This window comes from Sceloporus occidentalis, unplaced genomic scaffold (assembly GCF_023333645.1).
Source record: "Sceloporus occidentalis isolate IW3139 unplaced genomic scaffold, rSceOcc1.0.p SCAF_262, whole genome shotgun sequence".
Lineage (NCBI taxonomy): Eukaryota > Metazoa > Chordata > Lepidosauria > Squamata > Phrynosomatidae > Sceloporus > Sceloporus occidentalis.
In genome coordinates this window covers 542,007-553,926 of record NW_028317242.1, presented here as the reverse complement: position 1 = coordinate 553,926, position 11,920 = coordinate 542,007, and the positions used below count along the sequence as shown (strand labels likewise).

The window sequence follows — 11,920 nt, the reverse complement described above, 5'->3', positions numbered from 1 at the left end:
GAGAAGAAGAAGGGAGTGGGCAGGTGTCTCCTGATAGTGGGAAGGATGGAAGTGCTGATAAAGCAGATGAGGACATCGCAACAAAAGCGGTAATTAAAGAAAGTAAAGAGGGTGACGAAGGAGAAGAAGAAAATTCAGGAGTAGATCAAATTCCAGGGGAGGTTGAAGAAGAGGATGCAGCAGAAAAGACGAGGGGACCTCAAGAGGAGTTTGAAGAGGGTAAAGTGGAGGCCTCGGCAGAAGTTCTAGATGAGGCAGATGGTCCTGAGCAAGGATATGTCGAGACAGAGCAGGCCTCGGGACAAAATGCACATCCAGCTGGGGTCTCACTCCCAGAAGAAAGTGAATTCACCGAAGAAAGTACTCAACCGGAAGAGACCTCTACAAGTGGAGACCACCCAGTAAGGACTGAGGACAGCCAGGGAGAAGAGCCAAAGCCTGCCATTGTATTGGAAGAACACCTGGAAACCGAGATCGGTCCAGAGACTGGGGAAGATGTGATCAGAGAAAATGGCATGAGTCCCATCACGAGTCCAGAGATACCACTGGAGACCCCTGAGGTCCTGCAGGAACATGAAATATCCTTGTTTGTTAAGGTAAGATCCCTGTCTAAAGTCATATTTAGCCACAGGGAAATTAGTGGCAGTTTATGTATAGTCCATGTAAATATTAAAAAATATTTATAATACACATATATTTTTTATATATGTTTTTATAACTTGATTTTTTGGGGGGCTTTTGTTGTCCCCACTATTTTTTGTTGTTCAATATATAGTTATATGGAAGCCATTGTTTTTTTTCCCCTTTTTTGAGGTCGTAGAAGTCCACAATTTTGGAATATTTTTTTGTCTATTTCATAGATTAGAGTTTTTGGAGGTCCCGGAGGGATTGTTACTTTCTTTAAGCACTTATATGATATTTAGGCATGTGTTATACTTATTTAAACAGTTTTCCTTGATTTTTTTTTTGCTATTTACTGCAAATATAATCCAATCCGGTATCTTCTGTTTTAACCCTTTGTGTACATATAGCTATACAGATAAATCCATACAAATACTGAACGTCAAATATATCTTTGTTTATTGAAGCCGATGCACCATGTTTATTATATATATATATATATATATATATATATATATACGGTATATACGGTATATATATAAACATATGTTGATCAAATGGTTCAGAATAATGGTTTTAGAATAATATAGAATACTGTATATTTTCCCTAAGTCTGCATATGCAATTTTTATATTATTTTCTGAGCATTTAAATCAAACAATACATAGATTTTTGGGCTGGAATAACTTTCTAAATGAGCTCACCCTGGAACGCTTTAAGTATTAACCCTTTAATAGGCCATAGTGTAAATTCTATATAGTGACTCGCCAAATGTGTTAACCAAATGGCTCTAATACTGGCCTTCAAGGAAATGTTGACTTGCCTTTATTTAAACACACGATTCATTGAGTCACCTGCATTCAAGCAGGGGTATATCAACCATAACATACTGATAGCAAAACTACCAATTGGGAGTCTTGTATCTGATCACAGCGGTGTGGGAAGGAGTCAGTTTCAGACTGTGTGACCCTGACAATGTTCTCCTTTACCCTGAGACCCTGACATTGGAGCAAAAGCTCTGAGACTCCGGGGCAAACCCTGAGAGTTCCTAGGTATGCCTAGGTACTAATGACTTTTTGCCCTTCAAGACATGGAGAATAGTCCTGCCTCCGATGCTCCTCAAGGCCTTGCAGTCTCTAGCGTGGGAAATATTTCATCTTGCTCTGTTCCCTGAAGGATTATTCATATAAAACACCATAAAAACATCTAAGAAGCTTTAGTTTCTATGGCAACAGCCTATTACTGGTTATTCTGCGTCATATGACAATTTGAGTGTTCCAACTTTTATTCGATGAAAGAATGATTTCTGGGAAGGGTTTTGACGTCCAACGGGGACAAGAATGATCATTCCAATAATGAGGAACCAAAAGGAACAACGAGGATTCGGCAGCAGCTTGCCAGGGACTGTTTAATGTCCTAGACAGCCTCACCAAAGTAACAAAATTTGGCCCCACACATCTCTTGCACAAGTAATAGCTGGGGGTAAACTAAGTAGTTCCATGTATCTAGGGCGGTCTTTGGGGTAAATGACCTGTGTACTACCTGTAACCACAGCTGTTTTTATGAGTTATGAGTTTGAGTGGAGCTGGCGATCTCAGGGTGGCGCCGGCACTTTAAGGCCAGTGGCTGATGACGTAGCTATGGACGAAGGATGGATATGCACGGCCCGCACTAGGTCTGTGTGGCGTGCTCAGTGCCAGTCGGCTCCAGCAGTGGGTTCGTACGACTTCCAGGGGGTGCCTAACGCTGGTGGACATGCGCAGAAAGCGTACTTACTAAACTACTTTAATATGCTGCAGTCAGTGTCCCTTCAATCAGCATTAACTGGGTTTATTTAGTGCACAGAACTGTAAAATTTAGGATTTGGTTAAAAAAAGGGAAGATCCACCTGAAATATATTCCTGGATTGTACATCAGTATAACCATAAAACATTCTAGCGGGGTAACTTTCCTGTTCGTTCTGCATTAAAGGAAATGTTATTCCAGACCATAACGCTCATTGTTGAAGTAAGCTGTCAACTGGGTCAAGGCGGTGGGAGATTTAGCGCTCCGCATTGAAAAGGAGAGACCTCCGGTATAATCGCCACTCCCTGCAAAAGCATTCAATAGGGCAGCTAAACCCGAACTATCAGGACTGTCCCGCAAACACCAAGACACATAGGAGGTATGGAATTGTCACATCAAGTTATAACAACATATATATATATATATATATCCTGCACTTCTCAAGTTCTCCGTGAGTACTCCTCTCCATTAGGATGTCTTGCAGTCTTTGAAGATAAAGTAGGAGATATAAGGAGAGGAATGTTACATTTCAGATAATAAATATAATAAGGTGAAATATGTTTATTTTTTGCCATAACATTTCCTATGTGCGACCATCATCCCTGGGAACTCTCTGGGTTTGATCAGGGGTCTCCGGGTGAACCTCTGCACCCTCAGGTCTCCGGGGTATCTAGCCCCAGCCACTCCCCGCCCACTCCCCGCCCACTCCCCACCCACCCAGGACAGGTATATAAGAATTTATACAGTTCGCTGCATTTAGTAATGCTAAACGCTGTGCAGGTTTAACTCGAGTTACAGGGAGGTTGTGACGTTGTAACAGAGGAAGATCGCATTTAATGCATGCATGCATGCGGCTCATAGGCATAGACGTGTTGCCTTTTGCTGATAAGACAGCTGGATGTGAATAGGATTACGGCTGTAATCTCATTGGAAGTCGCTCGGCTCTGTATTTCGGTGGCTAAATCACAGTAAATCATGGCAGGAGGAGAGAGACAGTGCGCTCTGGTCTTCCCGGGAGTACGTTTTAGATGCAGCAGTCAGATCTTTACTTCAGCATCCAAACGGACAGTTCTGACACTTTTTTTGCATGGTTACCCTTAAGTTTCTGAGCCTCTTCCGCAGAGTGTTTAATTACCCTACGGCATTATTAATCTGCACCCCTTTGCCACTGGTGGCACCTTAGCCCATATCCCCCAACATTTCAGGTATCCAAATTGGGGCACTTGTGTTAGGGGTGTGGCAAGGGGCGGGGATGTGCAGGGCAAGTCTCAGAGGTGGGTGGGGTTACAGGCATCACTCTTCCATTTCTTATTGTCTTTCTCCTTTCTCTTTATCCCTCCTCCTCATCTTCTCTCTCTTTTCTCTTTATCTCTCCTCATCTTCTCTCTCCTTTCTCTTTATCTCTTCTCTTTCTCTCCATCACGTTTTTTCCTCTGCTTTTTCTTCTTTAATTCCTATAGTGGGAGCGTGAGGTTTGTTTCTTTAGAGGTCATATCATGGCGCTTGGCATCAATTGCCGGCACACAGTTTTAGGGAGTAGGTCGATTCAGAGGTGGGACCACCTTTCGACATTGACCAAAGAGCCACCTCTCAGCACTTGGCTACATAGTGCCAAAAGGTGGCCATGAAGGCATGTGAAATCATAGATTTCCATTAATCTTACAGCTCTCTGGGCAGGTGAGGGAGATCAGAGGATCTTCCCAAGCAGCCCATGATACCCGCTGCCTTCAAAAGTGAAGCAATGGGGCTGCTACCCGGCACAGCAGGACTATGCCAGAAAAGCAGGACTGTCCCATGTAACCTGGGACACTGGGGAGGTATGCTCTTACACTGGTTCTAAGTTTGGCGTGACTTTGCTAACTTTCCATTCGGTGATCCTGAATTTAACTTCAGCAGTTACTGGACATTATTTTATATCGACATGGAATGGTTAATGTTCATTGAGTATGATAATATATATACCAAATTTGCGTTTCTCGTGGCACTCGTTACGGAACCTGCCCTGTAATTTGCGGTCTATGTTGTTTTTTACACGACTATTTCTGTCCTCCGACTTGAAGGCACGACGTTTATGGCGTAAACAGCCAGGGGACATTTTTTCATCTGTTTTATGTTTTATTTTCAATTTTAACTCAAGAGAAATAAAAGAAGTATCAATTATTTTAATTACAGACCGCGTTGCCGTTTCCAGGATTCTTTTTTATTGAAAAAAATGAAATTCCTGTGAAACCTGTAGAAAGCTGGAATGTGGAGCGCGGTTCTAGGCTCGCAATTTTAGATGAATCTTTATAGATTTTAGAGAAACAGTTATTTTTAAATGTTTTTTTTTTTTATTTTTAAACCACTAGAGCCCCCAATTATCTTTCACATAGTATTACATACAGAAGTATAGTGCCACGAAATGTGAAATGGATCAGCTTTAATGTGAAATTTAACCCCTTTGTATATATAAAGGTTTCAATAGCTTTATGCGTATTGAAATATTATTAGAAATGTAGAACTTTACTGAAAACCGGTTCTGTGGATGAATTTCTTTGCACCTTGTGGCATCGTAGTCTTATTTTAAAAAAAGTTTTTCACCGACTACTACCAATTTACAAAGCAGCATGTCTAGGAATCTAAATAACTCTCCGGGGGGGGAGGGGGGGTCCTTATTTATTTATGAATTGATTTAAATATTTCTAATTGTAGATTGGATGTAGAAATTGGTGGACTTCTTTCTGCGCTCAATGATTTAGCAGTGATTGCTGTTCATAGCGCTCCTCCGGCTTCAGCTTGCCCCAGGCTGGGTGGCCGCACGTCATACGTATGTCTTGATGTAGTCCTCTTACATTGCCAGGAATTATGAGGCCGGTGCTGGCCTTTGCAGGGCCGGACTGGCAATGATGGGGAGGCCCTGGCACTTTAAGGCCAGCGGTCAACTGATGACATAAGACCAGCCGGTGGCTGGATACACGCGCAGACTACGCTTTTACGCTGGAGCAGCAGATCAAGCATTAGCCCAGTGTGCCAGTTGAACAGTCCGGGCCTGACACATATGTCTCACCCCCATAAACCTGGATCCAATAAAGCCCCCATGTGCCTCATATATTATACAGATGTTATAGGAGGCAGTAAATAACCCTTTAAACATCATGACTTTTGGAATATGTTTCTTGAAGGACAGCATTAAAATCATGGAAACTATTTAAAGATCCTTATGGTTATCTTAGCCGTAGAGCACCAAGGAGCTTCCAAAGTATCCGCTACGTGTAGTTACTTTGAATCCCTGTTGCTTTCTATATGTCCATTTGGACCAGTAGTCTAGAGTTGAATCTAAGATGAGACCAAGGAGTCTTTATATCAGGAACAGGCAGACTTGATGAGCTGAATGGGTCTGAATCTGATCATAGGCCAGCAGGCAAATATAAACTATTTATATATATATATAATATATATATATATATATATATATATATATATATATAGATACTGTCGCGCATGCACATACACTTTTCCAGGTAAGTTTGCCATAGTGTGAATAAAGATTAAGCAGTGGTAAAAAAAGACATATGATTAAAATGCCGATTTCTAATCCCTTTTTCTGAGCCGTAGTGTTTTCGGAACAATGCTCCCTTTTATATCCTTAATTCCTCTTAAGACATTTAAAGAAATACGCTGGCCTTTTATACTCATTGTGAATGTTTGGCTGGGATTCCGCTGGGTTATTAAATAAGGATTATAAATAGCAGACGCGGTATTTTGGTCATAATACTCAAAATAAGATAAAGACCCCATAGAACTCGGTGGGGCGTTTATACACTTGTGACACTAATCTTTTCCACCCCATGTAAGACTTTGCTAGCGCGCAATCAATTGCCAAAGTTTACTTAACCCTTCAAGAAGCATTGAGTTAATAAATGGGGGTATTTAACCCTGTGGGGGGCGACACACGATGCGGCTGAAAGTGTATGTTAAAAGTGCAGCTACAACGGAAAAATAAGCAGGTGTCGGGAACGGAAAATAATCCTCTTTGTTGTTTGCCAATCAGTTTGTTTGCCCAAATTATTTCAGCTAATGCCAAAGTTCTGGTGTACAATGTGGCTGCCAGACTGTAGCTATTCCCATACCACCCAAGAGTACTATTTTTCCACATGCAGTCCCAAATTGTGGGCATTATTTTGCTGTTCCTGGTAGTTGCCCTACTCTCCAGCTTTTGCAAAGAATGGGGGTCACCGGACAGTCGGGGGGATCCTCTGAAGGAAGCTGTAAAACCAGCTCTGAAGCTGAGCGTGGCAAGGAAACTCCTGGAGTAAGGTGGGCGAGTGGCCATGTCTCTAACTCTGACCGCTTCTGTTGGAACAAAGGTAATTTATGATAATGATTCATGATTAACATCTAGTGAGGGAGTGCATGGATTAGGATTGGGAGTAATCTGGAAAGGGGAATAATTCCCACTTTAATTGTCCAAAATGTCTTGGTATATGCTGAAGGGGACAGAGCCCTCAAACACCTTTGGACCTTTAATGTCTGTGTATTTAGAATGCAATGTCATACAAGTCCCTGTTGGTGTAATGGTCAGGTGTCCCAATACTTTTGTCCATAGTGTATAAAAACAAATTTATTAAAATGCATATATTAAATACATCGTTACCTGTGGCTGTCCCTATACATAGATATCTCTGTATATACACATATAGAGAAACAGAACAGTAAAAACACAACTTGTTGTTATGTATATGATGTTACCACTAGGTGGCAGTAGCGAGCAGGATTGTAAATAAACTGTAAATGCTGTGAAGCCTCAGCCTGCAGAACCTGTTCTACAGAGATATTTAAAGTAAAGGAACTTCTTTTTACTAATGTAGTTATACATATTGCGCAATTGTGCCTTTCAGTTGTTACACTGTAAACCGTAAATTAAATATATTACCGCTCAATAAATAAAAAATATACAGCTATGTATGTATCTTTTCTTATTAGGACATACATAAATGAGAATTACCACTGTTTTAAAAAATTTCTTGCAGGCCAGTAGTAGCGTGAAGCCAGAGTAATGTTGCAAATAAAGACGCATTTTGCTACTTTTGTGACAATATGTGGTTTGCGTAAGGCCTTTTGACGCCATTTGCAACATAATTGTTTATATGATTACATTATACCGTGCTTCCCATGTGACTCGAACGGTGTCGTGTCCTGATCACCAAGAGGCATGGAGATCTTGGACAAGCAAAACATAGAAATATATTCCAAGGTTATTTAGGAGCCATTCTTGATTATTTTTAATCCAGGAAGTCCGTAGAAATTACTGTGAAATAGCAGAAACAGTAAGGTGCCGGCAGTTTAAATTGAGAAACTCTCCTATTCACTAAACAAATGGTTGGTAGGATAGTTTGGAGGAGAGTTGTGATTTTAACTCCTTGATGTCACTATACATCATGAAGGGACAGCCCCAGTGACCTTCCTGCTGCAGGAAGAGCTTGGCTGGCCCTAGTCGGCCTAGGACAGGCTACGTCACCGATATAAATGAGATTTCTCCGGTCTCCACACTCATTGACGTATACATTATACAGGGCCAGCTCAGACCTGCTTACTGGAGAACCCTGACAGTGTCAGTCTTTCATAATGAATATTGAAGTGAAGGAGTAGAAAACCCAACTCTTCGTTTGATGAACCTGTGCCAAATGGCGGTTCTTGCAAATAGATTTATTTTCTAATTCAAGCATTATCCCCAAACACTTATAATTGTCATAAAAAGAAGGAATAGGGGGAGGTGCAGTTTGGAAATTACATCTACTCTCAGTCATTCTTATGGTGGGTCAAAGGTGACAAAAACCCTCCAATGTACAAAGCACAGCAAGCAAAATAAAATATGCCAAGGTAAATATGGATGTGTTTATGAAAAAAGACCCACGTGGAAAGGCCCAAGGTACGTACGTCACTTTTTTATTCCTTACCCATGGTTCCTTGGGCTCCCTCATTTGCATATGCCTGCCTTTTGCCTTTTATGGACAACATAGGGTTCCTACTGTTTCAACCCTTTATTCTCAATGGGACCTAGTGCCATGTAACTATTGATTCCAATCTAAACCTTTGTCTTGTGCGGTTTGCTATTGTTACTGGTTACTTTGCCGTGTCCGATTGGTCAATTGCCCGGCTTTCGACAAATCCCTGTGCTTCTGAGTTAGAGAAATTTACAGTTGCCTGGACAATGAAGAACGAATGAGTCAAATGATCCTTTTTATTCCAGACGCTTGTTCTGTAGCCATAAATCCCGTTTTATACCCATGATAAATGTTTCTGTTGGTGGACAGAAATTCACTTACAGAAGGTCATTTGTAATTTGCAACTTAATTATGTTTCTGTTTGTTATGGAGCGGCTCCAAAAAAAGGTCCAAATACGTCAGCTTGAAAAGAATAAGGGCTGCATATTCTTTTGTCATCAAAGGCCAGAGTTACCACGTTTCAAGTCATAGTTTTGTTGCATAGTTTTGGGCAATGACCTCCATTCTATTTGGTTGATTTTATTAGTTGCCCACTCCAGGCATTCCATAGCTTTCACCGCACTTGTGGGCTACCATTAATCCCACCCTCAGATCTGGACGGCCACTCAATATCGCAAAGTGAAACGTGTGGGAAGCTCTTATTATATTAGATAATATTTCACGGGAATGGGAAAAATGTAAACTTTAGAATTTAGCTGGAAATGGTATTTAAAGAAGGATATGAGAAGCATATTGTAACCAGCAAAGATCTGGACTAGGACACACATGTTATTTTTTTAATGATGGATACCCAAAAGTGAATCTTGATTTATTAAACTATTTCTAATAGTTTAATCTATTTTTATCAGGCTGGCAGTGATGGTGAAAGTGTCGGAAACTGTCCCTTCTCCCAGCGCTTGTTTATGATTCTTTGGTTAAAAGGCGTCATTTTCAACGTTACAACAGTGGATCTGAAAAGGTAAGAAGCAAAGAGCTGGAATCTCTGTTACTTTTAAGCAAAACTAAAAAATGTTTATTGATTTAGAAAAGTAAACATTTCCATTTCCATGGTAACTGAAAATAACATACATTCTGTGTAGGAAACCGGCAGATTTACAGAACCTCGCTCCGGGAACTAACCCTCCGTTTATGACGTTTGATGGAGAAGTGAAAATTGATGTTAATAAAATAGAAGAATTCTTGGAAGAAAGACTAACAGTGCCAAGGTATTTTACAAAATATCCAATATCACAACTTTATAAACAGATCACGATCTCATTTAGGTTCAGAGTATCTCAAGATTGGGTAATTTGGTTTCTAAACTATCAAAGGAGATGTGGGCAGGGACATAACTAGAAACCACAGGGCCCCGCTGCAAAAATTGCCTGGAGTGCCCCCAACTTCACCAAGTAACATGTCCCGCAGTGCCAGCTGCACCCTCAAACAGCTTTTCAGTACCCGCTTTACCCCAAAACAACTTGTCTGTGTCATCTGCGTTCTCAATTAGCTTGTCAGTGCCCCCAAACAGCTTGCCTGTGTCATCTTTGCCACCAAACAGCTTGTCAGGGCAATCTTTGCCCCCAAACAGCCTGCCTGTGCCATCTTTGCCCCTAAACAGATAGCCTGTTCAATCTTTTTTTCACCAAACGGCTTAACTGTGTTCCCACACAACCTGCCTGTGACCCTACCCACACCGCTTAACCGCAGGAGTGGCGTGTCGTCCCTCTTCTTAAGTGCTGTGTGCAGACTGATCCAGCATGTAGCATGTAGCTGGAAATGGCCACGGGGCAGTCTGAGAAATTACAAATTAATTTCCCTGACTCATCATACAGCCTGTGGTACAGAATAGAACGACTCAGTCTTAATCACCCAGTTGGACATTTTGACTTATGAATGTCTGTGGAGGCACACTTTTCCTATGGGGCTTGCATCCTTTATATATGCATATAGTAGCCTGTAAAACACTGTTCTAATGTATGTGTTTTATATTTTCTTTTATCCCAGATATCCCAGACTTGCACCGAAGCACCTGGAATCCAATTCAGCGGGAAATGATGTGTTTGCAAAGTTCTCAGCCTACATTAAGAACCCCAGAAAAGACTTAAATGAAAGTGAGTACGAAATCCACAAATTGGAAATCCTGACGCAATACAAAACCTATATTTTTTTATAGATTATTTCTTAGTAACTGATACAAAAGTATATAAAAAATAATCTCTTTGTGATACTCCGGACTATTCACAGTAAAACATTCCTAGAAAAGTGACATAGGGTTTGAGAATACCTAATTATTATTATTATTAATTGTTTTATATAGCGCCATCCAATTCCGTAGCGCTGTACTGTTAACCCATGGTGTTCTTATGGTTTTTTCCATCAGCGATAGCAAGAATGCCCAGGTCTCCATAACGCTGAAAATAAAGCGACTTTCTCCTTTCTTGTAGCTTTAGAAAAAAATTTATTACGGTCTTTAAGAAAGCTAAACGACTTTCTGAATACGCCTCTGCCCGAGGAGATCGATGCCTACAGCACCGAGGACATCTCTGTTTCTAGCAGGAGGTTCCTAGACGGCGATGAACTCACTTTAGCCGATTGTAACCTTTTACCGAAACTCCATATAATTAAGGTTAGTCTATGAAGGTGCGAATATTCTACTGGTGTGATGTATGTCACCTTGTTAGGTGGCAAATAAATCCTATTCAGCTTTCTGCTACGTCAAAGAGTTCATTCAGTGCAAAAGCCTTGATAAATCTTTGAAAGATATAACTAAGGTTCCGGAAAATCATGCTGTTCAGATTCAGTCGTTCGTGTTGGTAAAGGCTTTTCCTTTTTTTTTTTTTAAATACCTCTCATTCTAGGTTGTAGCCAAGAAGTTCCGGAACTTCGAGATCCCTTCTGAAATGACCGGAATTTGGAGATACTTAAACAACGCGTATGCAAGGGACGAGTTCACCAACACATGCCCAGCTGATTCGGAGATTGAATTTGCTTATTTCGGTGTTGCCAAAAAAATAAACCAAACAACCAAATGAATATTATTTATCTGTCTGGATGCAGGACGGGTCGGTGGGGAAGGGTCTTTTATCCAAGATGGCGCCACGTTGGCAATGGCTAAGCTACGAGTTCCTTACCGGTGGAGCGGTGCCGTCTTATGTATTTGCAGCTGATTAGAAAGATCAGGGAATACCTATACAAAATCAGGGCTTAACCCCCTGTATACAAGGTGTGTTAGTGTTCCGTATAGCCTTTGCTAGTACATATTAGAATTGTAACCGCATATATAAAAATTAACCCACAACATGCTAAGAGGTCGGCACCCAATGTCTGGACCAAACCTACAACTCTGCTCCACCGGCCGGAGGTACGTTGAGAACCGCATACTTTAACAATAACATAACCTATACATTTCTGGCAAACATATGCATAAATTATTATACCAGGCATTATTCAGAGTCTAGTAAAACGCCGACGACTGCTCGCCTTTTATAGGTTTGCCAATACATATGATTGCAACTACAGTCTATCTCGCTACAAACTATACCTATAATACG

The 11,920-nt window shown here is 41.0% G+C and overlaps 1 protein-coding gene across 1 annotated transcript; it reads left to right on the top strand.

The window, feature by feature from the left end:
- Nucleotides 1-551: 551 nt before the first annotated feature.
- LOC149275841 (chloride intracellular channel protein 6-like) lies at nt 552-11,401 on the top strand. Its single transcript, XM_089504240.1, has 6 exons — nt 552-596; nt 9,239-9,348; nt 9,470-9,595; nt 10,374-10,480; nt 10,814-10,995; nt 11,228-11,401. The coding sequence occupies exons 2-6, from the start codon at nt 9,293-9,295 to the stop codon at nt 11,399-11,401; spliced, it is 645 nt and encodes a 214-aa protein (XP_089360366.1). The 5' UTR covers nt 552-596; nt 9,239-9,292.
- Nucleotides 11,402-11,920: the final 519 nt, after the last annotated feature.

Coding starts and splice junctions, on each gene's coding strand:
- LOC149275841 (XM_089504240.1), top strand. CDS start 9,293: ATGATTCTTTGGTTAAAAGGCGTCATTTTCAACGTTACAACAGTGGAT. Junction 10,481..10,813: donor CAGAAAAGACTTAAATGAAA/GTGAGTACGAAA, acceptor CCTTTCTTGTAG/CTTTAGAAAAAAATTTATTA. Junction 10,996..11,227: donor CGAAACTCCATATAATTAAG/GTTAGTCTATGA, acceptor CTCTCATTCTAG/GTTGTAGCCAAGAAGTTCCG.